Source organism: Lampetra planeri, chromosome 11, assembly GCF_965212315.1.
Source record: "Lampetra planeri chromosome 11, kcLamPlan1.2.h2, whole genome shotgun sequence".
NCBI classification, from domain to species: Eukaryota; Metazoa; Chordata; class Hyperoartia; order Petromyzontiformes; family Petromyzontidae; genus Lampetra; species Lampetra planeri.
In genome coordinates, this window is record NC_136117.1 from 7770125 (window position 1) to 7796804 (window position 26680).

A 26680-nucleotide genomic window follows, 5' to 3' on the forward strand; every position below is an offset into this window, starting at 1 on the left:
TTGGTTCTTTCGGTAAAGTCACGTAGAAGGGAAGTAATAAAATAATAAAAATAAAACATAATAAAATAATTCTCACGACGTTTCGGCCACAACGCAAGCAGCCGTCCTCAGGTGAAGTCTGAATGACAACCCCAGACTTGGAGCGTCTATTTAAGCTGGGTTGGAAGGGGGGAAGAGCGCCTTGACAAAATATTTTGCATATCAAGAGGAATTTAGCATATATACAAGCTTATATATATGCTAAATTCCTCTTCATATGCAAATTATTTTGTCAAGGTGCTCTTCCCCCCCTCCAACCCAGCTTAAATAGACGCTCCAAGTCTGGGGTTGTCATTCAGACTCTATCTTCTCGACAGACCTGTTCTTTACCTGAGGACGGCTGCTTGCGTTGTGGCCGAAACGTCGTGAGAATTATTTTATTATGTTTTATTTTTATTATTTTATTACTTCCCTTCTACGTGACTTTACCGAAAGAACCAAGAAGACTAAGAACATGAGCAGCTGGTGATTTGTGGACGGTAAAAAATGCAAGGTCTAAAAATCTAACAATTTACAGAAATTGATGTAATTGGTTTGGTTGTCACTCGACTGCAGTCGGGAGGCCTACGGTGTCATCGCTTGTGACCTCCTGCACCCACCAGGCCCCCTCTAGCATAGAGCCTCGTGAGTAGGGGTCAACCATAGAGAATTGAGTCACATGAGGTTCAAGAGCTTTTTTTCTTTCTTCAAATCAATAAAAAAAAGTTTTAGTTGTTTTATAATAACGTGGCTGATTTTAATCACATTTTTATTTAAAGTCGTGATTGTTAATGAGCCATGATCTATACAATGCTGGATAAATCCTCACGTATTTACACGGAAAATCGCTTGTTACACATTGCTTCAAATAACAGTGCCACTGTGGAAATGATCACGGTTGCACTGTGTAGCTCTGATAAGAGTTTTCGGGTATGTACTGCGTGCTCTTTGGCACGATGTCCGACGTTTTGCTTCACGTGCTGGACGCTTCTTTACGAAATCGAATTCTTCAGGAACTGAACAATGAGCCGACCAGCCAGATCATACAAAAAAGTGCCCATCACGTGTGGCAAAACGTTGAGCTCTTGCTTACAGGTTACAATGCTAATAATCAGTTACACATTCTAGAAAAAACCCAGTGACCAATTAATGTCCCCGCGTGCCGAACATTGCATTGGCCTTGTGCACTGGATAGTGAGATTAATTATTAATGTGCCCAATCACTGCCCGGAAACCATAGCCATTGGAGGAGGGCTCCCTCTTTGTCCCAGAAGAATTCTGGCTTATCCTGGAGCTGTGCATTCTGCGTGCATTTGCATTGGTTATTAATGAATTAATGTACGGGTGGGTTTCCTGTTTTTCTTGCAATCAGCTTTGTGTTCCAGTTTTACTAATTCATGGAAATATAGGAATCGATGATGAACAGATGTTTTTTTTGGGATCGGCAGAAGGTTTTCTTATCAAAATTTAAACAAAAAAACCACGGAAATTCTGCATGTGTGGAACTAAAGTGGTTTGGCGTTAATGTACTGAGATAAAAGCGTATACAAAAAGTACGCCTATATATTGATATGACATACTGTATCCATGCAATGCATTACATTGAGCAGGACAAAGGAGGGTCGGTTACACAAACACACTGGCAACCGAGGGATGGACCTAAGAGCAGTTGGCGGGAATCTTCTGACAGATCGCGGAGATTGTTGTGTGTCTATTGTGCAGCAGTTTCGGGATCTGGTGGAGGGCAGAAAGCGTTGGTGAGGAGGTGTGGTCACAACACCGGCTTTAGGCCACAATGACTTCTTGACCTTAATTAGAACATTTGCTAAGTACAGTACAGTATGGCCTTGTTGCATTTTGTCCAAGATGTAACATCTGCCTGTTTGGTACAGGGCCCTATTACCTAACTACTCAATCGAGAAGCAAATTCTGCTCATGTTTCCTAGTAAATTTAAAACCGGTGGTCCGAGTGGTGGGTCTGGGTTGATATTCTTAGGTTTTTTCGGTAAAGTCACGTAGGTAAAAAATTAAAATTAATAAAAGTAAAATAAAATAAAAATCACGACGTTTCGGAGGCAACACAATCTTCCGTCTTCAGGTGAAAGACGGAAGCTTGTGTTGCCTCCGAAACGTCGTGATTTTTAAATTTTTTTTTAAATTTTACTTTGATTAATTTTAATTTTTTACTTAAGTGACTTTTCCGAAAAAACTTAAGAATATGAATCCTTGCAGTCACGAAAGCTTCAAATCAAGGGTCTGGGTTGTTTAATGCATTGCGCTTAGAACCTGGCGACCCAAGTGTGGTTGCACGGCTACCATCAGTGGCAGGTGACATCTGAACCAAGCGTTCTGGTCCAGGCCTTTGCCAACAACACTTACTGATCAGCGTGGGGTATGGTCACATAGACTTGTGGAGGCCTTCATCCAGCAGTGGACTGACAAAGCACTGTAAATTATAATTGTCTTTTGCATTTGCGACCTCGACATTGGTACGCGAGTGGCTTTTGTCTGCACTTTCATGTCGAGAAGCTCTTTTATGTTTATGTTGTCACACGCGTCTATGAACTCTGCCAAGATGACTGTGTGCCTCTGTCAAAAGAACCTATTGACCCTGAGCAAACCGACTCGATGCGGAGCGACAGACTGCCGCTCCGTTATCCAGGCACCCAAATTAACTTTCATTAACCTCAACTTCTGCCGAACGACCCTTCGGCAGGCGCTCATTGTTACGCGAATAACAGCAGCGCGGCTGAGTTTGGCGACGGCGTTCTCCTTGCCTTGGCCAGAGACGCGTGTGGCGCCCATTTGAAGAAGACGAAAAAAAAATCTCAAACGTTGAGAAGCTTCAGAAGGAGAGTAAAACAGAGCCCCGTATTGTTGCTTAGTGCTCTGAGCTCAGAACTCAGACCCATGTGACAAATGTTAACTCGGTGCCACAGGGAGAGCGTTACAATCTGGTTTCGTGGCCCCAGGCTTGGCCATGGTAAAGAGTGATGGCCAGGCTCTGAATGTGGACGTTTGTGTGAGCATGGGGAAGCATGACCGAGCTGCGTGGTGTAGGAATGTTGATAGTCCTTTGTCAATCCACTGCTGGATGAAGGCACCCCCCCCCATAAATGTTGGTCAGGGAGTTGTTTGACCATACTTCACCACTCTGGTAAGTGGTGGTTGGTGAAGGGGGAGGTCTATTGGGTCATGTCACTATCCACTGATGTTCGCATAACGGGTAGCGCAGTGGTATATTAATCATGGGTTGTGAAATACAATATCGCATTGCATTCATAGACTATCTGAGCAGATTATACACGGTATATTTTAAAAGTTTGTCAAAGAGAGTTTAGTAATACTTATTGTATAATCAGTGTTTGGTGTTTGTGTAAAACGATATACTGTCCAAATGGAGAAGCGTAAGTCCTGGACAGCAGGCATATTCCCTTTTCATTGTTAATTGTATGTACGTCAAACTCATATGTTTACACATGCAAATGTTGTATGGGAGTATACAAGCAACTGAATACTCCAGTGCACGGTACTGTACATGGGCATTACTTGAGGGTGGGTGGTGGTGCATTGGTGAGCTCAGCAGCGGTCTATTCCTGGCCACAGCTAACATTGAAGTGAAATCCCAACCGGTTGTTGGCCTCCACTTTCACCAAAGTGTCCTGCCGACACGGCATTCGTACGTCCCAGCGACCTTTACGATTGACAGGATGGGGGAAGCCTTCATCGAGGAGTGGATTTACAGAAAGCTTCACTCAGTGTAAACCGAGAGATGAATTAATCCAATCGGGTCACGTGAAACATTACATATTTCTTGCAAACGCGACCTGGGTTATACAGTAATAAGAATTAAAACAGTAAATGTTCTAACGGCACTGCGCGGGACTAGAATCTGTCGTGACATTTTTCATGAAAAACTAAAAAAAACGACCTCAGCCCTTGCACCAAAGTGACGCCAACAGACTCGTGTTATTTTTCAAAAACATGATTACAAGTCGTCCAAGCTCTCGTCGCATTTCCATGGGTGGGGGTAAGGAGGGGGCAACGGATAGGAAAACCGTTTGGTCATCGGCAATACCGCAGTTGGCGGGTTGGCTGTCGTCTCGCCAATTACAATTTAACTCGTGCACGCCCAGGATATACAACTACTGCCAGTGACTCCGTCAATCCACACGGGCTGACGAAGCCAATGCGTAGGCAGGGGAGGGGGGGATGTGCGAGTTGAGTGGGTGTGGGGAGTTGGCCATGGGGTGGGAAAAGTGGGGGCGGATGACCATGATTGGTCGTTTCCCTTCAATCCCATTGGCCGCGGCGAAATGCGAGAAGGAGGTGACCTCATTGAGGATTTTATTCATTTATTTCTGCTCTGCCCGGGCGTGGGGCCACAGAGCCACGAGTTTGTTCGCTACCCCTCCTCCCTCTCTCTGTCTCTACCCCCCACCGGCTTTTGAGTCAACGCGTGGCAGTCGTGGCAGGAAGTTCACAAAACGACAAGAGGCGTTCGGAGCAACGTTTAACAGATTTTCGCAGTTTTTTTGGGAGGTTCTCGTCTTCACCGCGGTTCTTTCAAGTTTAGACGTGGTGTGAAGAATTGTTGTGAGCGAGAGAGGGATTTAGAAGTTTGTTGGTTGTCATCTAAGTGTGCGCGTTTTTCTTTGGTCTTAACGCCATAAAAAAACCGGTTTCAGAGAACACGATTCGGTGTTTTGGAGCATTGACGTCAATTATTGCAAGGCACACATAAGGTTGGCTCTCTAAACAAGGGGCTTTATCAGTGGTCTCGCAGGAGTGAATACACACAGTTGGGAGTATTTTTTTTTTAAACCACAAACGTCTAGGTATACAATTAAACGTGAGCTGGAGGAGGAAATCAAAAAAGCCGGCATGTCTTGGAGCAGCACCATGAGCAGTGGCTACTCCAGCCTTGACGAGGACTCTGAGTTTGAGCAGTTCTATACGGCACGCACCTCCTTCCTCTGGAAACCCAAGCGAAAGCCTCATCCGCACAAGGTGAGAGAGGGTCACGATCTGGCCCCAAGTCGGGAGCTGGTGGAGAGGGCCCCGGACGAAGTTTTGTGCCCATTCACGGGGTTCTCGCTTTTTTTTAATGTGTTCGTCTGGCTGCCTTCTCGATGTACAGGGGGTCAAGCGGTGGAGATATGTTAATGACCTCGCCTGGTATACAGGAGGTTGTGGGTTCAATCCCAAGCCTGATGCCAGTTGTATGTTTGGAGTTTGCACGTTCTCTGCATGGTCGCATGGATTTTTCACCGTCTCCGGGTTTTCTTTGCACATTTAGAAACATGCGTTTCGAGTACTGTACTTGGCTGCTATACATTTCCACGTGATAAGCCATTTAATTGAGCTGTCATTTGTGACCAGGTCGCTTCTAAAAAAAGATCTGTATAGCTCAGTGAGCCTTACCTGGTAAAATAAAAATAGTTTAGAAGTTTTAGTTTAATTTCGCGGGTTATGTTTAAACGGGTCAACCTGTGTTTTGTGAAAATGTTTTGGCTGTTTAAAAAAAATTCTGAAAGTTTGAGACGTGGGAACTGTGTGCGATTGGCATTTATGTATGTTGTTTTGTTCTAACTTTGTACATTAGGCTTGCATTGTCTGTCCTTCACTTGTTGACCCATGGTACCCATGGTACTCTTAGTAGAGAATTTAAGTCTAAGTGCGCTCTCACCTAGTAAAATAAAGTCGATAAATCATCTCTCAGCACGATAGACGTATGCTCCATTGGACATATGTTTTTTGCTGTAACCAAATTTGGTCGTAATTTTCTCCTGCCAATGAAATGTATTTAATCCGCCAAAAGACTCTTGGCATTTGACTTGTAGGTGGGAAAAAATAATGAATTCTGCTTCTTGTTAAAAAAAATTACTACCAGGATTTGAGTCGGGGTCATGTCCCTATCTGTGATTTAATAGCTTAAATGGTGGAATAAAATATTACCTGCACTTCGATGAAAAGGTTAAACAGAAGGGGTATTCCAATGCTTATAATATTTTATGAAAACCATTTCTCAAGAAAAGTTAGTGCTTGTTTCTTCTCGGAATTAAATGAAGGTTCTTACGTGGCAGAATACCTGTGTGCTTTTTAAACTGGTGAATGAGTTTGGAATATCCAAGTGACCGGAAACGGGTATGGGTTTAGTCTTTCATGAAAATTCTTTTAGAAACATGCATTTAGAGTATTTGGCTGTTGTATATTGCCACATGATAAGCCACTTAATTGAACTATCATGTGTGGCCAGGCCGCAAATGAAATATAGAGCTATATAGCTCAGTGGGCCTTAATTGGTAAAATAAAAACATTTTTTTTAATAGCTTGGTGGGGATATCACCAGTGACGTCGCTCATCAACAGTAATTGTAACGCGGGTGTAGCGTGGTAAGCGTGGGGCCCGGTGCAATGAGTGGATTGAGCCCCCCATTGGGGGGCTGGCCGCAGTTGCACCGCCTGGCCACTCCATCGCGATGTGACACTTTTAACACAAAGGCTGACGGATTGAGTCTTGTGCATCCGCGCGAGTATCATCACTGAGTCACATGAACCAATGTTGTATTAAGGCTGCCGCAGCTGCCAATGAAAAACAACCACCATTGCGTAGTGGTGGCGATGGGAAACGCCGCAGACAATTGGCACTGAAATTACAGTACTCAACTTCCGTCGTAATAAAGAAGCACGCTGTTTACTGTCGTGTAGTGTACATCAATAAAATACCGTATATGGACAGTGATCCTTTAATCTTGTGTTACGCTTTTCAAGAATGACGCAGAACCAACTTCCACAGGCTAATGAAACATTGGCCGGCATATTGACGTGCTCCACTGCATTCCCCAGCTGTGATCTAAGCATTGAGGAGATAAGTTTACAAGCGATGGGGAGGGGTGGTTCGGAGGGAAAGAGATGTTAGAATGAGAACAAGTAAAATGAGCAGCATAGAGGATGTCTGGTGTGATGATTCACGTGGTGAGAGCAGTGGTCGTTCTTAAAGACAACAGTCGAGAAGGCCAAATGTCATTAAATTGGCCGCAGTTATTTTAACACTGGAGTGTGTCATAATGTTTCGTTTCTGGCTTCCCATTGAGCGTAACAATCACGACGATCGTGACCACATGTCTACTCAATTGCGAATCTCTTCAGAATATTTGTGAATGGGCTCATTCGTCAATTTGGTTACGTTTGGATCGTTTTGCCTGGTGGCTGGGTCCTCTACATCACAAACGGAGTTTTGTTTTTCAGCCAGTGTCACGAATGTAATTACAGTGACACTTATATAATTTTGTGCAAATTAATACTACATTGCAGAATCCGGTTTAATTACAACTGGTTAAAGTACACCACTGAATCATTACTACTTAGCATAGGAACATTTTCAAGGATTTTTTTAATGGGATCAGATGTAAACCACAAGTATCAGAGCAAACGGTAACTCTCCAATAGTACACAAGTAATTCAAACATGCTATTGTGTAACAAGATGTGCAGTGCTCTAGAAATAGTAGCATCAAAACTAAACTTAAAAAAAACCTACCATAGCCCCTCTGATAACACTGGTCAACACACTTTTTCTGGCATAAGGTATTTCAACGGTTTTAAGGTAATTTTGGGGTGCTGATTCCAAATTTGGCATCAGTTTTTGTCTATCACATCAGGTTTTTGAGATATCAAATAAAGCATTTTCAATGAAAAATGCAGAAGAAAAATATTAAATAAATGTGGGTATCTACATAAAATTATATTATAAACATACTATCCTAAAAATACAGCACCATATTTTAACACTAAAGCAGTCACTGACTCGCAACAACTTGCAATCATAAGTGACAGAGTTAATTTCGGGTAAAATCAATGAAAATGGGGTATACCGATAGCATAAAAATGAGATATGATAGAGCAAATCTGAGATCAGATTTGGAATCAGCACCCTGAAATTAGTCTAAAACAGCTGCAAAAGTCCAGGCCAGAAAAAAACGTTTTTGTTGTTGTTGACCAGTGTAATGTGCACACTGCCCAAGACAACGATGAGTGGACTCTTCCAAAGGGAGTTAACCTCATCGGGATGTGTGTATGTTGAACTTCTTTCGCATTGTACGTCGTAGCCAGCAGTCCTTATCGAAGCATGCTTATAGCATGAGACACATGTTGAAGGATGAGCGTGCAAATCATGTTAACTACCTCGCCTGGTATACAGGATTTTGTGCATGTTCTCCCCGTGGTCGCATGCATTTTTCTCCGGGTCATCCGCTTTTTCCCCACCACATTTTGAATCGACATGAGTTTAGAGCATTTGGCTGCTATACATTTCCACGTGATGATCTGCTTCGCTGAGTTCTCATTTGTGATAGCAAGGTCGCTTCTGAAAAAGAGCTACATAGCTCAGTGGGGCCTTACCTGCTACAATAAATAAAGTAGTTTCGTTTTAGTTTTAAATCAGGAGTCCTTGCACCCAGCAGCCATGTCCCCCTAAATCATGCGCAGCATTCCATGTAGAGCGAGAGGACCCCTCTGCGGTTGGTGGGGGGGGAGGTGCAAAGTTTTTCCCCGATCTGTACTATTTCCTTTTCGTGTAAGTGTGGCATGTACAGTCCAGCTAGCCGAGGATCCCATGCTTTTTGCGCCAGCAATTTACGAATCGTGCCCAGTAAACCCGTGGTGGTGTCTCCCTTTCGATTCGATTGAACTTTTCCCCAAAAGATGCCCAAAAAGCGGCCGGTCCCCTCTTTGATAACGGCTCAATGTTCCTGTTTTTTGCGCCGTATCCCAGGAGGCCAAGCGAGTGTGTACTTGAGCCGGGTTCTATTTTTCGAGTCACGCATTCCATGAGGACATTTTTTTTAAACGTGGAGCGGCTGGCTCGATGGTAGCCCTTTGGCGCGTCCGCTCACCAAGGAGTTGATGGCTTCATGCCCACAGGCGCGTCTGTAAGAAATTGCTAATGCACACGCTGCGTTCGCAAAGTGGACATTGCGACATAGTTCGTGAAAAAATAATCGTTGATTGGGTTTTGTCTCCTATTCCGTACCCCAGCGGTGAAATATTTCATTCAGTAAGTTTGAAACATATTCTGATGTGTCCTGTTGTAGCTGATGGGTCTTTTTCAGATTTACTTGAATTGTACTTTAGAGTTTTGCCATGAGATGAAAACATCCTTTTGGAAATCTCACAAAGCGGCATCCTTCCACGTGTCCAATTAATGGCCGCAAAAGGCATCCCTCATAGAACTGCAGTCTGTGCAAATTCGCTTTGTTCTCGTCTTTTTCTTCAGTTGTAATTGTGCTGTTGGAATCATGTCACCGAAGATTCCATTCGGAAATTTCTCAGAGCAGCGCATGGAAAGGGTGGGGGGGGCTATTCCACAGAACTTCTCCCCAAACATCCTTCAATTGGTCCTGTTCTCCTCTACATAGTAGGGGGCTACACTCTCCCACACGTTCTGCCAAATGAGTGTTTGAAACATGACGGTCAACGCGATGTTTAAACATTCTCGAAGCTGAAATTTAGCCACATTAAGTGCGGTCATCGGTGACCAGGCTCTTCCCGTCAACTCACTGCGCTTGAGAATCCGCTTTAAGCACGTGTGGCTGAAACACAGATTTGAACCCAGAATCACAGTGGTGCCAACTTGTGTGACTATACCGTATGGATTTTAAATAGCGACTCCTGAATTAGTGTGGTTAAATAGCGTTTTTTCAGACATTCATCATTTTCTACCCTTGATTCTCACTAAACTGAACAATACTCCTGAATTACTGTGGTTAAATAGCATTTTTTCAGACATTAATCATTTCCTACCCTTGATCCTCACTAAACTGAACAATATGCTGATGGAAGAATCAATAGTCCAGATGTATCCATTCTCAGTTAGCTGTACAAAGTAGAATAATAATTAAACTCTGTTAAACAAGTTTTCAAAGTCCTCTGAGTGAAAACGGCACCGAGTACACATGTCTATTTACCATGGGTGTTAATTGCCATTGTGTAGGCATTAATGAGTTTCTCTTCCACATTAAATATGCGTTAACAAATGAGCGATAATAAAATCTGTCCCGAGTTAAATTCGAGGCAAACAAATCCACCAGCGAACAACGCACAGACCAATGAAATTAATTAAAAAGGCTTACTCCCAAGCTTCCGTGGGAAAACGACTGGATGCCCTTAACATCCTGATGAGACTGGAGGCCCTTGCCAGCTTTAAGCTGTAAATGAAACGCCGACATCCCTTTCACGATGTGATTAAAGGCTGCGACACAATGCAAACTGTTATTGGCTGCCATCCGGATGATCTCAGATGTTGTCTCATTCGTTTGACGAACAAAAAGCTGCCCACTGGCTGTGACTCAGGTGTGAACAGAGTTTGGGATATGGCACGGAAGTATGTACAGTCCATGCCCCACGTGGAGTGAAACACAGTTTTTGGTTGGTTTGTGCAGAGAGAATGCAGCTCTTTTGATGACTTCCTTTCACCCACAATGCCTCATGGGTAACGAATAATGTATTTTTGGTATCCGAGTGTTGCTCTTTGCATTGAAGGGGATTTCATTTTTATGTGGAGTGCTCTTGCCAGGGACATCTGATAATTCAGCAGCATTTGTTCAACAAGCCTGACTACTGATTAAACCCACAATGAGGCTCACCAGTCCTCATTTTGTTTTGCTTAAACAAATGGCGTTTGATAATGGTCTGGAAAACCAATAGGCCGATGGATTAAAATCTATATATTTTATTTATGTGCGCCTGTGGTATATGGAGACAGAATCAAGTTTTTTTACATTTGCTTTAATGTGTCCTGCTGTCTTTGAGTGTGGCCCCATCAATAATTGAACTTCTATTTTCCCCCAGAGGCCAGTAACCGTGTCGCTAATATGTTTGCACGTTTGGCAGATATTTGGGTGTAGGCTTGCATTGGCCGTGCACTGTTTACATTGGTGTGAATTTACCGAGGTGGTTATTGGCTCGGAGTGAATAAACAAGACCATGATGTACGTTATTGCTTTCAGGAAGCAGCGGATTGAAATATACACGCGCACACGTACTGCCGCTGCGCGCGTTCGCAGATGTTACGATTTGCCTTGAATTAGCACTTACATCGAAATCGTTGCTTTTGGTCACGATTCAAGGGAGGGCCTAGTGTTGCCACCTCGGACACATCAGGGGAAGAATATCTCACAACACGAGAAGAGGGGAGAATCGCATGTAAATGCATTCTCTTCAGTGGTGTTGTTATGAATGCAATTGGCAAAAACCGGGACTTTTAATGTCCCAAGAAGGTTTGCAGATTTCCCAGGACAATAACCTCATGATGTAGGACCATTGCCTGGAACGTTGCTATTATATATTCCTTTCGTCTTAGGGCTGTGTTATTGATGAATGTGAGTTTTTTTGTTGTTATTTGTGTTCATGCATCACTTGCCACCCCAGTATCACATCAAAAGGTTTATCCCAAAAGAGTGATGATCCTCGTGAAAACCCGGGCAGGTGGCGAGACTCTAAGAGAGTCTACGGCGGATCGACACTTTGTACGGAGGGTGGTTGTGCTCATTGCAAGCCACTTTCCCCGTCATTGCAAGCCACCTCCCGGATGTCGAGTCATCGTAAAATACGCGGGGGACATGGTTTATTTCACGCTGTGCTCTCTTTGCCCGCATAAAACGGCGAGTCGGATGTTGGTCTCCAGCACGTGCGCCGCATATGCCGCCAACACAGACAGATCGGTTTCTAAGAGCCCGCGACTAGCCAAGCTTGCATTTATGTAGACGGCCTGAAAAACAAAAAAGGCGACGTTTTGGGCAATGTGAAGAAAGGTTATTGACGAATGTGTTGAGTTTGTTATTGTTATTTGTGGCATGTGCACCACTACCGACTCAGCCGCGGTGTCACAACGTGTAATTTGTTACATTTAAAGTTTTTTTTTTCAGTTGAGCACGTGTGCTTTTCTTGTTCTGGCAGATAAAGGGATTAGGTGTGCTTTTTTGTTTAAGGTAATTTTGGTGTTGATCTTATCATCGTTGGAATCTTGGCTTAAAAGGCCCCAGATTATACTTGTCAGGGTGTGGTGGTGGTGGTGCTTGCCTGAAATCTTGTTCTTGAAATCGGAGGTGGTGTTTGTGGCACACAAAGGGGCGTCGCCTGTGACAGAGACGCTTGCTTGCAGTGCAAACAAGGTGGTGGTGTCTGAAGTTGGCAGTATACCCAAGTAGGTTTATGACGGGGCAGAGTTTGGGTGTGTTTCCCTTTGTATCTTTGCAGGCTCGCTCCAGGGTATTCGCATATGTACAAATAATCAATAAAAATAACTGACCACATATAATCCCAAACAGGGCCCATTTGGACGACTTATAAAAATAAAAATACATTTCTCTTGAGCATGAATGAGTGAAGAGATAACAGAGACATCTTGTTAAGCCCCCCACCCTACAGAATCCTACTCTCTTTAATAATCCTTAATGTCATGGCCATTTAGTGAATACCTCTCCATAACTCAACTGTAAAAACTCCAAAAGTCAAAACTTGAGACTCGCCCAACCCATCGGCGGCAGTGGCCGACCCAAGGAATGGCTCCAAGTTTACATTATCCGGCCACTGCCCATCATCGTCACCCGCCACCGCCATCATCCCCGGGACACATTCTGTCACCACTTGGTCAAAGCCACCACCCGATACATCCACCCCCACTCCTTCCCAAAAACAGCTCCGGTCCCAGGCGCCCACACGCTCCCAATCGCGCTTGAGCGCACCTCATGCCTCGGCCTTGTTTGGAAGGCAGTGCTTTCAAGAAGTTCCAGGCGAGTATTTATAGAAGCGAGGGAACACGACCGAAGGCAGTCGCTTTAATGTTGTGCGCGTTGTGCCTTTCAAGCTTGCGGAGACGGGGCTGGGTTTATTGCGACGAATGGTAAATTCACCTTTGGCCGCGTTCTTTTACAGTCTTTGCTGATGTAATGGAATTGACGCGCGTGTGTGTATTTGTCTGTAATTAAGAGAAGTTTTAAAATGAATAACAGTGGCGTAGTGGTTAGTGCACTTGGCTGTGAGCCCGGCAATTTGAGTCTGATTCTGGGCCACGGTTAACATCAGTGGTGAGTGATATCTGAACCAGTACCCCCCCCAACACATAACATGCACTTCACCAGCGTGGTGATGTATGGTCAAACAACCACCACGATGGGCTGTAATTCATCATCATCCTTGTTTTTATTTTCATTGAAGTATTCACAGAAACAGGTTTGTTTTGCATAAAAACAACCACCTCGTGGCATCTTAGGCAACGCTGTGTTTTTTCATATCCTACGTAAACGTTATGCGATTAAAACATAAAATTGCAATCGCATTTTTTTATTCCAACAGTGGAATAACTACGTAGGCTAAATAAAGTGTCTTTCCAGATCACGGACAGCTTTCATACCATGCACCTAAATGCATTCTTGTTAAGTAGTAAGTACCCTTATTAATCATTGCTTTATTATCCTTTCTCCCAATGTGTATGTGTGTGAATATATCTATAAAAAAAGCCAATGAAACTGCTGCCAGTGCTGATAAGTTTATAAGGTTTGTTAAGTCGTGTTGTTGCTTCCTTTAGACGGGCAGAATCGTGGCGGCGACGGACCTTTCTCACAGCCGCCCAGTAAATTGCCTCATTAAAGCATACGCCCGCCGTGAACGAGAAATTATGACAAGGACTCTTCATAATCTTCTAAAGCAGATCATTGTTTTTCATCGTCTGAGCCCAAAATGACAAAATGTACGTTTGTACGCACTGTGAAACTACCGGTCCAAATAATAACCTCGGAGCTGCCATGGATATTATTTGGGATGCCCCCCCCCCACCTCACCACTTCACCGATCTGCACTGACGAACGTGGCGAAATATAGTCACGCAATCCCTATTACCAATAGGGCATGGGCAGTAATGGATTTATCAAGTCCTGCAAATGATAATTACTGCATTATAATTATTAAACCAGATAACTGGCTTTGAAGATGAACTCTGACAATCTAAACTGGGGACCCTGACCTGGTAAATAGCTTCAATTTTAACATTTATATTCAATAAGCCTTTTTTCTCGGGCGTGCTGTGTGCTTGGGCGAACATATTTATTTGTGGGTGTGTGAGCTGAGCATGTTGTTTGTAATTGTGAACAGCCCTTCCGCCGGTCGCGGTGTATATTACAAAGTGATCGCTTCATTGTTTTCAGAGCGAGGGCCCTCCTTTTGTCAAAGGGGCCTGGCATACGGAAGCATCTGCTTCCCGCTTCCAGGAGGATATGAGAGCGAAATATGAGGCTGCTGGGAGCTGGGTTATTGGGTTCTGAAACCAGATGCTCGCAGCCATGTGGCTCACGTCTGGGAGAGAGCCAGAATCACATTAATATTACATGACTAAAATAATGACAAGGTGGGGGGGAATACAAAAAAAGTGTTTCTCTTGTGTTTATGTCTCGTGTCTGGTCTGCGGCATTACATTAAGAAGGAACCGAGAGCTGAAACAAACTTCAAGTATACATTGAGGCAGGGCAGCTGTTCTCAGTGGTGCATGCGTGTACAGTGCTCATGTAAGGGTACGGGGCTCGAGGGCACGTGGTTAAATAGCTGACTGTTTAGCAGTTCTGTCCTACGTGTCGCTCAGAAGCAACAACGAATTTGAAGTGGCTTCCATTCATGGGTGTTGGCTCCTGCCCTGTTTACAGTGATGCAGATTCCACATTCCCATGCCAAGGCTGAGATAACCCACGGGACAACCATCATTGACGTCACACAAAGTGGTGCTCATTTTCTTGACCCTGAAGAGGGGGGTCAGCCGATCTCCAGCTGGAAATTAAGCTCGGCAAATGTGTTTTTTTTTTACTATACTTCACCGTATTAGTCGGTGCAAGTTGTTGGAAAAGGGGAGCCTAAGACCAGTTCATAAATCGCTTGCCACTGCTGACCACAGACCGGATTAGAACTCAGGTGGCCAGCCAGGTTCGTGACTTCCTGTGCTAACCACTGTGCCACAACTTCTCCCAGAGAGCAGTTAATAAGTACAGCACTCGGCATATTTACTGAATGAAACTTTATACCTTTTTTGACCAACATTTCTCTCAATACTAAATTTAAAAAAACACACACACACACTCACCTCTGTGTACAAAGTTAAGTCGCACAACTTTTATTTAGGATGGTGTACCGGATACATTTCATAAGTATTTTTTTTTATTTCAGTCAATGCTTGTGAAAAAGTTGTGTGTGTGCATTATTAATGGCAGGTTAATTACAAGAGCTCATCTCATGTGTGATTCCAGGAGTTAACACAAGTTGTTCCAAGCAGGAAGAGAGTAAATTTTAGAGCGAAACTGATGAAAGGCAATACCTAACACACTATTGATTTTCCATACATATTGCATGTACATGCCGGACACTATAGTGGGGCATTACGAGTGGGTATTGACTAACATTAGAGGCCAATGTATGTCTTTATTATTACATCGAATAAGAGTGGGTGTTATTTGATCCCGTGATCCGCACGGCAAGGGGTAACACTCATTCAGTAGGGGGTGATGAAGGGCTGTACATGTTGTGATGTAATTGAGTTCGTCATAAAAAAAAATACGAGCAACTTGCAATCCTGACGAACATCAGTAATTTGTATTATATTAAATGTGCAGAAAATATGCCGAGTGATTGCTGCGTGCCTTCAAAACGAGTGCATTCACATCTTGATACAGTAAATTTTAGCTGTGACGGTCCCACCTGATGACGGAGACTTGTGTTGCCTCCGAAACGTCGTGATTTATTATTTTATTTCTATTATTATTTCTATTATTAATTATTATTTATTTTTATTTTTACCTACGTGACTTTACCGAAAAACCTAAGAGTTTGCATTCACATCGGCGTTTCAACTTTTGATCGTTTCTCATTTTAAAATATTCCAACCCGGTTTACGATATCAAATAATAATACTAATCTTCGTACATTGACATTTGAAAGCCTACTTAAAAAAAATCCACCAGTATTTCTCATCAGAGCTGCATGCAAACAATTGCCAATAAAATAATAATAACAACATGCTATCAGGTCTTCAGAGGGGGACCCGCCTTGTCCCCTAGCGGCGAGGCACATCTGTTTCCAGGTAACACGAAATTTTTTTTTTGGCTCGTGCTCACTCGCTCGCTCCCCACCGGTTGTGGGCAGCTACCGGAGCCCTCGCCGGTGCCACTCAAACGAGGGCTCCGCCACTCAAACGAGGGCTTCGCCACCGCCCCGCCGATTCCCGTCGCGTGTCACCGCCACGGCGCTGACGTCAACGGCTCCCCCGAGCGTCGCCCTCACCGCAGCCGCCAGCGCACGCCAGTCACGCACCGCTCTGCACCCCCTCCCAACAGATTTACAGAACACGACGTGCTCCGGTGCCTCACCCCTCCTGGAGCCTCGCCCCTCCTGAATCCTCACCCGTGTGTGTGATGGATCTCTCGGGGCTGTGTAATTTATTTTCTGGCTTCAAAACCCCACCGGCTTGTGCAGCGCCTTGTTTAAGACGGCTTAACATTGCACTGGGGGTTTGGGAGGAGGGGCGTATATGTGGGCCGTGTTGGTTTCTCCGGGAAAGTTTCAACAACGGGCGTTCACAGTCACGGCACAATGCACCTCTATTCCCCAAGTCTGATGTCCTCCAGGCCACGCGGCTAAGAGCGACAGTGCCATTGGCGGAAGGGAGGAAATAAAAAGAAGAAAATGGGTCAGTGGGCGATCGGTTTTGTAGAAACTCTATGGAATTTAGCATTTAGCTCCGTGCACAAAGCATTTAATGTGGTAAATCGGTCAACCTTAAACAGGCGAGTAATTTGCTGGTATTTTAATGTCACAATCCCGGTCGCCTTTTGTGAAGCGCATATTTTGGGCGGCGCAAACATCAAGCGTTTAAAATGAGCTTCGTTCATGCTCTAGGAGGGATTTAGTGAACCTTTGAAAAGCCAGTGGGTTTGGCAAACGTTACAGAAATGTTGAGATGGTTCAACTATGAAAACCGCAAACTCGGTTGTCATGCCACACACATACGTGCTGTTGGCTCATTTCTATTCTTGTGTGGACCCGCTCACAGATGGGAGCCGACCATTTCGGTGTTGCCTCAAGGTGGCCGTTATTTCTCGGTGCGTGCTGCCGTTGAATTCATGTTCAGTAGATTTACGATCAGAAGTCGCCTCCCTGCTTTTGTTCCCAGGTTTGGCTTTTGGCTGGGCCCGGAATATATAACGTAAATAAATTACGATTATATTAACAAAAACAATCGCTTTTGCTAGATATTGAGCATAATAATTACGTTACAGGTGTCGCTGTTATGACTTACACTTGCCGTATCAATATCTTATGAGTGCTGTAAGATAAACGTGCAGCCTTGTAATATCTTGCTCATGCACTGCTGGTGGGAAGGGCCTCCAATAGAAGGAGCTCTAGAGAGATCCCCTCTTGAAGAGTTTCTGTCCTACTTCCACGCAGGGCAAATATTTTGGAAGAGGTGGAAGTACCTATACGCGATGCGACCTGCAGATAGACTTAAGCGTGGTGCGCCCATTTATTCTGCTGAGTGGACAGAGGTGCGTGCATTTTAAGAAACTTTCCCACGCCGGAATCTCGAACCGGCGACCTGGATTGCAAGTTCCATGTGCAAACCGTAACACCATGGCAGCATTCCTTCTGCCAAAGCACATTGCACGGTTAGCGTGATTTAAATGATCGGCGTTGACATCGGTGATGAAATACGCAATTAATGAAAGCCATTCTAGATTTGAAGCTTTCGTGACTGCCAGGATTCATATTCTTAAGTTTTTTCGGTAAAGTCACGTAGGTAAAAAAAATTAAATTATTAAAAGTAAAATAAAAATAAAATAAAAATCACGACGTTTCGGAGGCAACACAAGCTTCCGTCTTCAGGTGGAACCGTCACAGCACGATAGCTGTATCAAGTAAGAGAAATTCCAAGAAAACAGTCCTTGTATATACTGGTTGAGGGTGGGAAAGCGATGGGTATTACCTTGTTATCTCGGCATCTCTTGAGGAAGGCCAGCGTCTCGAGAAGCTGTGACTTCTTGTCTCGTTTTAATTTTAATTTTTTACCTACGTGACTTTACCGAAAAAACCTAAGAATAATGAAAGCCAACTTGCGATTGCAACCCGAGCCACGAATCGAGCCCACACTGTGCCACCCCCCCCGGCCCCCACCGCCGCCCCCCTTGTGCCAGCCCGTCCAAGGCTGCCAGCGAGCGTGTGGCCACCAATGACAATGCCACTTCTCCTCCCCCCTACAGGATGGCAAGGTGGAGCAGGTGCAGAGCCAGGTGCTGTCGCGGGAGGAGATCGAGCAGAAGATCAAGCTGTACAACGTGCGCAGCAGCAGCAAGACCAGCATGGTGCAGGTGAGATGAGGCCTTGCACCTGTCCCGACAGCCCCCCCCCCCACACACGTGCGCGCGATCCAAGCACCACGCCGCGTTTATTTGCGAACGGCCCGCAGCCATGGTGCATGGTTACAAGGCAATAACTTCACCGTGGGGTGTTTTTAATGTTTATGTCTCGCATGTGGGTCGTCTCCCATGCTTCGCACGTCGTCCACCGTGTGTTTCACATCAGAAGTACTGATTCAAAATCAGAATCTTTATTTATACTGGAGGAATCCGATGAGCCATAAAGATTCTCACGTATTTCGCTGCCATGTGAGAATTGGTTCTTTTATAGGACACAGCAAGACCTCCCAGATACTGCTCTCGTACAATTGTTTTTTTTAAACACAAAGATTCCTCCAAATCAATGCGCACATACAACCACGAGGAAAACATTAACACGGCGTATCATTACCACCTCCACTCATCCGTCGGTCTCGCGCTGCCACTAAGCAATCTTCGACCACCGTTCGGCCAGTCATATTTTATCGACCTGCTAACTTAGGAACTCTGGTGTTGAGGCACAAGGCTGGGTCCCTTGTGAGCTCGTACCCAGGGTAACATCCAGAGTGAGGACTTAAGTTTGCATCCAAAATCCCTTCCTATGATTCCCGAGATGAAAAAAAGTACAGTCATCAATGTATGATCTTAACCCGGTCATCAATGTGAACATACACAAAAAGCCGTATCATTTTATAATATTTTTCCATGTTATTTTCTCTGGCTCGAAGTTGACACGAAAAAAAGACCGTATGCGCAATAATATATTTAAGCTCTGTGAACACTTATTAAATATTCAGAGTTATCCTGCTATCAGCAGCAACTCTGCTCATAATTGCCGTAATAAATATTCGCCAGTGACATTATGCCACGCACGCTAAAGCGGGGAAAGGTGCAAGGTTTTAACAAAAGATAATTGAACGGCGTTTGCAGTCACGGCACCATCATTACAAGCTACAACCAACAATAATCACATAATTACGTGATCTCATCGGAGTGTTTGCTTGAAATGTTAAATTGCTTTCCCTATAAATTGGGATAGTTAATTACTATTTTCTAATCATTCGAATAGTTAAGCAAAACAGCCCTTTGTCAAGTCCTCGCTGGATGTGGATTGAAGGGAGTTTCCAGCCTTCGCGAGGAGGGATATCATTCATTGGAACCGTAATTTTTAAAGGGGGTTGAGTAATTGACCACACACAAGTACAAACAAAAATGTGATAGGGAACATTTTTGGCAATGGCCCTTTAGCAGTCTTATTGCCATGTTGAGTTTTGTGTTATTGATACTTTTGTGCACTGCTGTCAATGCCAATGTAGACCCTGACAGCTGTATATTTAGAGTTTGCATGTTCTCCCCATGGTCACGTGGATTTTTTTTCCGAGTCCTCTGGTTTTTCCCTCCACATTTAGAATAAATGTGCGTTTAGAGTAATTGGCTGCTATACATTTCCACATGGTAAGCCACTTAGTTGAGCTATCGTTTGTGGCCAGGTCACTTATGTGAAAGAGCTAATATTTCAGTAGAGTTACCTGGGGGAAAAATATAGTTTAGTATCACAAGAAAAGTGTAAATTTTGAAGACAAAGTAATCAAATGCAATATTTCATCAATTAATTGACTTTTTTTAAAGGTTGTCTTACCGACCTTCTCTCCGTTGCACCCGATTCAGCGGTTGCACCCGATTCAAGAGCCGAATGGCTCACAGGGCTATACCTAATAAATTAACTTTGAACTTTGAACTCTCCGTTGGCATGTTGCGCCCGCCCGCAGCAGGAGAACGGGACGTTCACGGGCTTCATCAAGGTGCAGCTCAACCTGCAGAGGCCCGTCTCCGTGGCGGACGACGGGCGGGCCCACAATGCATTGCTGCAGCCCGTGGCGGCGCCCGGCCCGGCGGGGGGGGGGTGGCGGCAGCGGCACGTGCGAGAGCACGGCGCGACGCACGACCTTCTACCTGCCACGCGGCACCGAGAAGCAGGTGCACTTGAGCAGCACCAACACGGCGCGCGAGGTGATCGAGGCGCTGCTCCGCAAGTTCCAGGTGATGGACAACCCACGCAAGTTCGCCCTGTTCCAGCACTCGGGGCCAGACGGGCAGGGTAAGTGGTCGGTCGGTCGGTCGGGAGACTTTGTTTTGTCGAAAGTGCGGGGAATTTAATAGAAACGAGTATTTGGCCGATTTAAATTTGCACGTGATAAGCCACGTGGTTGAGCTGTCATTTGTGACCAGGTTGCTTCTGAAAAATAACAACTATATGTCCTCGGTCGGCCTTAGCTGGTAAAATATAAATAGTTTATGGAATTTGTTTTACAGGGTGTCCGCAATGTGCTGTTTGCTACCCCCAGTTGTGTAAATAAGTAACTTTTGGTTGAATAGATGTTGACTGAACGTAAATTGGTTGAACCAAGTTAATATTAAGACAGATTGTGATGGGTCACACAAAGTTGTCAACAGCACAGCATTCACCGCCTTCACTTTTAGCTATCACTTATCTCGTGCCACCATCATTCTAATGATGGATACTAATTCTAAACCACATTCTCTGTGATATTTCTCTTGTAGCTGCCATTTATATCACATTGTAACAACACAAAATAATTGCAAAGTAATTTCAAGCCATGTCTGCAATGGGGGTTGTTTGACGAAACTTTACCACGATGGTCAGTGCTAGCTTGTGAAGATGGGGGGGAGGAGACCAGGTTAGATTCAGATATCTCTCGCCACTAATGTAAAAGCTGTGGTCAGGAATAAAACTTATGTCACGGAGTTCATAGCGTCATGTGCTCACGCCGCGCCCATACATAGTTAAACCAAACATCAATGTAGGGGTCACCTAGCGGCAACAGCATTGAAAAGCACCCTGTACATTGTTTAAGGCCTGTGTAATCAAACGGTTAGAAATCATTAAGGTTTGACCACCAGGTTGAATTACTAATGGCGTTTAAAGTAATAACATGACCGCTATAAAAGCAATTATATTTTACAGGCTGCAAGGAAATTTGATATACTTATACTTATATATTTTAATATATACTTAAAACATTTAATTGGTTAAACTTCACAGCCAGTGAATGTTATCGAACCTGCAAATGTTCACAAACTGTTGAAGCCAAGCCTGTTATTAACATCATGTGACTGCAGCCGGGTTGTGTAACGGCTCTAGGAGGGGGACTGACGTTGAGCTTGCTACCGAATCGGCACCATGGATAGGAATTTTGCAAGGGCACGATTAGTGTACATGTCGGCTTCTAAAATTAGTTCATCGTGTCTCAAGAACATTTCTAACTGTGGTGCTGGATCATTCGGTGATAATTTCCCCATTGTTGTTTGTGCTTGGGTTAGAGCATTGCCTGGTTCTTGGCTTACTCCTTACCCAGGTGGCTGTTCTCAAGTATTTCTCCGGATATTTTCTCGAGTCTAACTTTTCTGTCGACAATTACTTTTACGTCTTTCATGCAAATTGGAGTGAGCCGGCACCAACAATTGCTCTGCAGTTCTCTGTTCGAATGTTTTCAGTCAATTAGTGAGTGTTTTATACTCTGGGAGTAAACCGGAGCACCCAGAGAAAACCCACACGTGCGAGGGGGCAACACTCGATCCCATACAGATGATATCAGTCCACACTTCGTTGTACTGAATTCTGCCACCAAGTCGGGGTATTGCACCTGAATGTCCACGGGAAGGGAGTCTCGCAACATTTTGTCATGTGTGCGGTGATCCACCAACACTCGCCCCTCCACAGTGCAGGATCACAGGCCACGTGCATAGCCACCACCGCCCGGCTCTCATGCAGTCACGTGATCTTAATATGTTGCACCCTCCCCGTATTTACCATCCTAGGTAATCGCCTCATTACCCCCACTGCGTTAAAAGCGGGATAAATATATATCCAACTCGCAAACGTAAATGCCCCTGGTTTTGAAAAATATGCAAGATCAGTTTGTAAAATACATGTCTTGCAAAGGGGATGATAATGTATCCAAATAGGGATTGCCAGATGCATTTGGAAATACACATCCATCTTGCATTGGGCACTGCACAAACCAGTTGATACACATTCTCCGTATTGGAAAGGAGATGATGTGTTGACACCCAATAAAATACAGGAATCTCCTTTACAAGATGCGGACGCTTATTCGCACACCTCCCACAGCAATGCTTTTTAATGGGTACAACAGGACTCCTTTTGTTGATTCATCTCGATAGATATTGCGAGGCGTATCTGTTGGTACACACGTGTTGCCTTGCAGAAGAGGTACGATCGTGATGTGAAGCGTGGCGGCGGGGGGGCGCTGGGTTTGGGGAGCCGGTCGATTGCACGCGGTTCGACGCGGGGCTCCACGCGCGGCAGTCTCACGTGGTCTCTTTCTCCGTTGTCCGCGCCGCCACAGTGTCCAAGCGCAAGCTGAGCGACGAGGAAAACCCCCTGCACCTGCGCCTGCTGAACGGACCCGACCAGACGGCAATGCGCTTCGTCATGCAGGAGAACGAGACCGGCGAGGTCATTGTAAGTCATCGGCCGCCGTGACGAGATGTAAATTACCTCGCCTGGTATGCAGGAGGTCGTGGGTTCGATCCTGACCCTGACGCCTGCTGCTGTATATTTGGAGTTTGAATGATCTGCCCCGTGGTCGCGTGGATATTTCTACGGATTCTCCAGTTTTGCCCTGCGCATTTAGAATCGACGTGCGTGTTTGGAGGATTTGGCTGCTATAAATTTCCACGTGATAAGCCACTTCGTTGAGCTATCACTTGTGGCCAGGTCGCTTCTGAAAAATAGCTACATAGATCAGTGGGCCCTAGTTGGTAAAATAAAAAAAATACACGAGACGCGGGGATGTCTCGTGCACGACCACGCCGCTGTAACCAGCCGGCCACCTTTGTCTCCCTGGTGCCGGTATTTACACGCTTCATCAGGTATTTATTTAAAATCTCAAGACTAAGTCGAGGAGGCCAAGACAGGCCCAGGCATTGCTTATTATCGCTGCGGCTAGGAATTTGAACTTGGGTCACCGGGTTTGCAGGAAATTGCACTCACCATTACATGACCAAATTTCACACACAAAATAAGCACAAAGACCCTCTAGTCATGGAGTCTGTTAGGGTCCAGTGCTGTTGGCGAGCACCTATCCACGCACCAAGTTCTCCAATATATTCTTGTATCTTTTATTTGTAAATGGTTTTGTTAGGGAGCACTGTTAGGCTAGCATGGCGCATGGGGGGATGTTGGAGTGAGCACCACGCCTAGCCGCCTTTGTATCTCTCACGCTGATGTTGACGTGCCACTCAAAGAGGTACCCATTTGAGACTGAATTGACCTAGGGGAGCCACAATTCTGGTTCATGTCCCATTTGACATCTGCATTGTACTCGATCGAACTTGGGTGCAAATCAGAATGGTAGAGCAGTTTAGTAATTCCTACGCCACCACTGTCGCTGATGTGCGTACACGCGTACGCACTCGCACTGTTGATATAGTTTGTTATGAATGGCCCTGTGCCCTTGTGTTCCCATTGAGTGGCTCTTTGACCCGATGTGCCGTGTCTCTCCTGTTACAGTGGGAAGCCTTCACCGTCCCAGAGCTGCAGAATTTCCTGCGGATTTTGAAACGGGAAGAGGATGCGTACGTGCTCAAGGTCCAGGAAAAGTACGGCGGCTATCGCCAGAAGCTGGTGGAGGCTCTGGCCACACGCAAGCCCGGCTGAGCCTCCGCCCGACCGCAGCGGAGCCTCGCGAGGTGTCGTCTCGCCAGCGTCGCCACGGGAAAGTGGTGGAAAACGTCGGTGAAGAGAAAACCCGCTGGGAAGAAAAGTCACGACGACGACGACAACGACGACGACCTGCACCCAATTCTGAATTTTAACGTGACGTGGTGGTGTGTGGGGGGATTGGGTGTGGGGTTTGAGAGGAATGTATATAACATCGGGGGGAGGTGTTGTGGTCTGTAAGGTCATGTGATGTAACGCGTGTGTAGGAAGCGCGGAAGATCAATGGTGTGCGGTGTTTGGAATATGTATGTATGTATCTTGAGCTTATTTCGCGCCGCACGTAGCCAACCGTGCTCATGGGAGGCGCAAATAGTGTCGGTGTGAGATGCGGGTGGCGTGGGTATGCACTGAAGGGCGAGAGTGCGAGTGCGAACAGGCTAGCGCTTGATTGAGGAGGTGCACCCTTGTGGGCCATGTCCTGCCAATTTGCTCTCTCCGCAAGCGAGATCAAGAGAAGCACAAAAGGCCGAGGGATGGGGTTCGGTGGCCGAGGTTAGGGGTGATGCGAGGTGCAAAACTAGTCGTCTGCGCTGCGGAAACTGAGCTGAATGAAAGTCATTTCTATGAAATTGCCAAGGCTGGGAATTTTTCACGCGAAAAAGTTGGTAAAGTGGATTCCTTAAGAATCTGTGTGGAGTTGAGTGAGTTTTAAGCAAAAAAAAAGGTCAATGTATAATTGCAGGGAATGTTTATGTTTAAATGTCTGTGAACTGTGTGCTGTACTGTTTATTATATGAACCCCCCCCTCCCCCATTCCCTAGAAAATTTACATTTAAATACTGCATTAAGAAACAGAAAAAAAGACAGATTCAATACTTCACGTTTTGTTAAAAAATGTATCTATGGGATGTGGGCGTTGCTGGTATACCAGCATTTACTGCCCATCCCTAGTTGCAATGCGCAAGGAGGTGGTAGTGCCGTGGATTTGTCCGTGCCCTGCTCCAGTCGTAGCAGCCGGGCTGCCCTCTTCCCCCCGACGCTGTTCAATAGGAGTTTCAGGATTCAGGTCCGGCGTTGATGAACGAGCGGTGGCAATAAATATCCTGGGGTCGGGGGTGACGTGTGGGGTGGCATTCCCACCACACAGGTCGCAAGTTTGGGAGGTGCTGCTGGAGCTGCTTTGGTGCAGTGCATTCTGGAGACCGTGCGCGCACTGCAGCTGCAGGACGCCCCCCAGGGATGGCAGGGGTAGATATTTATACTGGCGAGGTGCCAATAGAGTGTATCGTTGTCCTGGATGGTGGCGAGCTTCTTACGTGTCATCGGAGTTGCGCTCATCCAGGCAAGCGTAGCGTACTCCATGACACCCCTGCCTTGTCCCTTGTAGAGGAGCGGAGAGGCTTTGGGGAGAAAGTAGTTGGGGCCGCTTGCTGCAAGATAGCCAGCCCTCTGACCTGCTGTTGTGGCCATGGTGTTTATGTGGCTGGTCCAATTGAGTTATTTTTTTGATAATGGTGACCTCCAAAATGTTGATGGCGTGGGACTCTGCGATGGTAATTCCATTGAATGTCAAGGGAAGGTGCTTGGGCTGTGTTATTGGCCACTTTTCAGCCCAAGCCTGGATGTTAACCTGGCCCTGTCAATTGCTAAATTGTTCACCATTCTTGGCTGGGTGTGGTAGGATTGCAGAGCTTTAACTTTGTTGGTTGTGGGATCCCTTATCTCTGTTTATAGCATGGTTTTATTGTCGAGCAAGCAGGTAAAATTGTGTTGAAGCGTCTCCAGGTTTAGGTATGTTGCTGCTGTTGGCATTGCCCTTCTCTATACTCCTCGTTGAACCGGGGTTGGTCACCTGGCAAGATGGTCATGGAGGAGTGAGGAATATGTTGGGTTATGAGGTTCAATATCTTGGTGGTATACGATCCTGTCGCTGATGATGCTCCACATCGCCTCATGGATGCCCCAGTCTCTCGAGCTACTAGATCTGCTCGCAATTTGTCCCCGCTTAGCACGGTGGTGGTGCCGCACGAGACACGATGCTACGTGTCCTCGGTGCAACAACGTGACCTGGTGTCCACCACAAGGTCTGTGCGGTGGTCACTCCTACCGATGCTGATGGGCAGATGCATCTGCGAGAGGTAGATTCGTGAGGACAAAGGTCAGGTTAGTCACTCCCCTCGTGTTGGTTCTCAAACCGCCTGCCACAAGTCCCGGTCTGGCAGTTGTGTCCTTCTAGACTTGGTCAGTGGTGGTGGTGGTGGAGGACATTGAAGTCCCCCCACCCAGAGGACATTCTGTGCCCTTGCTGCTCTTAGTGCTTCCTCCAAGTGATGTGCAATATGGAGGAATAGTGACTCTCATCAGCGTAGGGGAGGGGACGGTAGGTGGTAATCGGTAGAATGTTTCCTTGCCCTTGTTTATCTTGGAGCCATGGAACTCCGTGGGGGTGCAAATGTGACGTTGAAGACCCTTCGAGATTATTCCCGTGTGCGGCTTTAGACCCAACTTCTCGTGGGTCTCCTGCCTGGC

At 45.6% G+C, this 26680-nt stretch overlaps 1 protein-coding gene and 1 long non-coding RNA gene across 2 annotated transcripts in view; one reads left to right on the forward strand and one right to left on the reverse strand.

Annotated features, from left to right (window-relative positions):
• LOC144721258 (ras association domain-containing protein 1-like) overlaps positions 1-24265 on the forward strand; it is an 84445-nt gene extending 60180 nt beyond the window's left edge. Inside the window, 5 exon segments of the mRNA XM_078598749.1 lie at positions 18310-18417; positions 20214-20294; positions 20296-20542; positions 22836-22951; positions 24002-24265. Of these exon segments, the coding sequence (XP_078454875.1) occupies positions 18310-18417; positions 20214-20294; positions 20296-20542; positions 22836-22951; positions 24002-24148 (699 nt within the window). The 3' untranslated portion in view covers positions 24149-24265.
• Positions 18641-26680, reverse strand: LOC144721260 (uncharacterized). The gene is made up of 2 exons (XR_013585872.1): positions 24071-26680; positions 18641-22885 (listed from the first exon to the last, which is right to left on the reverse strand). It is a non-coding gene; the product is annotated as an uncharacterized LOC144721260 (long non-coding RNA).